Below are 2,042 nucleotides of genomic sequence, written 5' to 3'. Positions count from 1 at the left end.
AAATAATAAAACTCGGATTTTTTGCGTGGAATCAACTACCCTGACCTCTTAGTGAATATCGTGCAGGTGAAAGAATCAAATGTGGAGGCGCAATGGCCCAGTGGTTAGGGCAGCGGACTCGCCGTCATAGGATCGCGGTTTCGATTCCCAGACGAGGCTCCGGCAGGGGATAGTGGCGAATTCTGCTGTACTCTTCCACCACAACTTTCTCTTACTTCCTGTTTCTGTTGTACTGCATTTCTAAAGGCCAGCCTTGTCACGCTGAATATCCACGAGAACTACGTTAAGGGTACACGTGTCTGTGGAGTGCTCAGCCACTTGCACATTAATTTCACGAGCAGGCTGTTCCGTTGATTGGATCAACTGGAAACCTCGACGTCGTAGTGCCAACAACAAAGAATCAAATAATACCGAAACATTTCTTATGGCACCAGCAGACAAAATTGAAAAGGCGTTGCTCCGAAGGATAGCGAGTGAGATGGAAGAATACCGTACAACTAGCTAAGTAATAAATTACTAAACAACACAACCAGACTGAGTTTAATCAACAACCAAGAATAACCGATTGTTCTACGTTATACATATAAATAAATGCATACATACATAGTCAAACGGATGTGACGTTGAGAACTATAATTGTGAAACAAGTTCAGTTTGAAATCAAACGTCACTTATTCAGCATGTGTCTCGCTCACCTTATTAAACCTATTTAGTAGTAAATAGGTGCCGTATGTTTTATTCTGCTATTAATGCTCAAACTTATTTTTTTTAGCAATATTTGATTTCTAACTTTATATAATATTACATTTTTTTCATCGTCTACATTTTGTCTGAATATAAAGCACGTTATTCTAATTATGGATTACAGTGATTCGAATCCAACCGATGGGATCCATAAGAAATGTTCTAACTTTCCACAAGAAGGTTCTACCAGTAATTCCGCGGAGCAGTTCAGTAAAAATTACTCAAAGTACCATTTTACAGTAGAGTGTGGCACTAACTCCACCAAACCTGGCCTGGCTCTTATTGTCTACAACTGTTTATATTCTCAAACTATAGCTCCACGAAGGAATTCTCAAAGAGATGCGGAAGACCTGAAAGAAGCTCTGACGTATTTAAACTTTACAGTTATTTTCCGTAAGGATCAAAGTGTAGCAGAGATGAAAGATCTAATAAGTAGTCTGTCGACGCGTAGTAATGATTATAGCTGTTTTGTATGCGCAATATTAACTTATAGCGAAAACGATGACCACATATACGGCACGGATGATTTCGTCAGTTTTGATTCTCTGTTGAATGAACTAATTAAAAAAGAAAATTCGACTCTCGCTGCAAAACCAAAATTCTTCATCGTTGATACTAGTCCTGTTGTAAAAGTTAACGTCCAACATGATGGATTATTCCCGTCTAAAGAGAAATCGATTAATTATACGAGGATTCCGTTATGGGCAAATCTGTTGATTGTTTCTTCCGGGTTTTGTTCGGAGTCTCGTACAAAGGACAGATCTTGTTTTATTCAAACGCTATGTTCGGTGTTGAAAGAATATGGTCTAAAAATTGAACTACATCAACTTATGACTCAACTCAATGTCCAGCTTAGCAACATACATAATCAGAATAACCATTCTGGACAACTTGCCTCTGTAAGTTCGACTATGACCAAAGAATTACGTTTCAAAGCGCATAAAGAAGAAAAGAAGCAGTAACCACAATGGTCCGTGTTACTGATGTTTTTAATGTTGAAGTATTTTACGAGTCGGAACACTTAATAATATATATCATATATTAATATTTTATTATTGGACCCATTCAACAAAATATTTGGTTAATTGGAAACTGAACCACAATACATTTGTTAATTAGATTTGCTATCCAACTTATTTAAATTTTATTGTTTGTGCTAGTTTAATGTATTCTGAATATCATTGGATTATACGTTGGTGCTAAAACATCTACACGGTAGATTAAATATATTTGCAATATAATTCTGTTACATTCATTTTTGGGCAGAGACGGACTATATGTAATCTGAACCCCCCCCC

The 2,042-nt window shown here is 37.0% G+C and overlaps 1 protein-coding gene across 1 annotated transcript; it reads left to right on the top strand.

The window, feature by feature from the left end:
- The first annotated feature begins 121 nt into the window (after nucleotides 1-121).
- LOC106870008 (caspase-7) lies at nucleotides 122-2,036 on the top strand. Its single transcript, XM_014915965.2, has one exon. The coding sequence runs from the start codon at nucleotides 858-860 to the stop codon at nucleotides 1,704-1,706; it is 849 nt and encodes a 282-aa protein (XP_014771451.1). The 5' UTR covers nucleotides 122-857; the 3' UTR covers nucleotides 1,707-2,036.
- The last annotated feature ends 6 nt before the right edge of the window (nucleotides 2,037-2,042 follow it).

This window comes from Octopus bimaculoides, chromosome 5 (genome assembly GCF_001194135.2).
Source record: "Octopus bimaculoides isolate UCB-OBI-ISO-001 chromosome 5, ASM119413v2, whole genome shotgun sequence".
In the NCBI taxonomy this organism is placed as follows: domain Eukaryota; kingdom Metazoa; phylum Mollusca; class Cephalopoda; order Octopoda; family Octopodidae; genus Octopus; species Octopus bimaculoides.
Note: the sequence above shows the minus strand (reverse complement) of the source record. Positions and strands in the feature narration are given on the sequence as shown.

What these genes read in the sequence shown, in the direction of transcription:
- LOC106870008 (XM_014915965.2), top strand. Translation starts at nt 858, where the DNA reads ATGGATTACAGTGATTCGAATCCAACCGATGGGATCCATAAGAAATGT.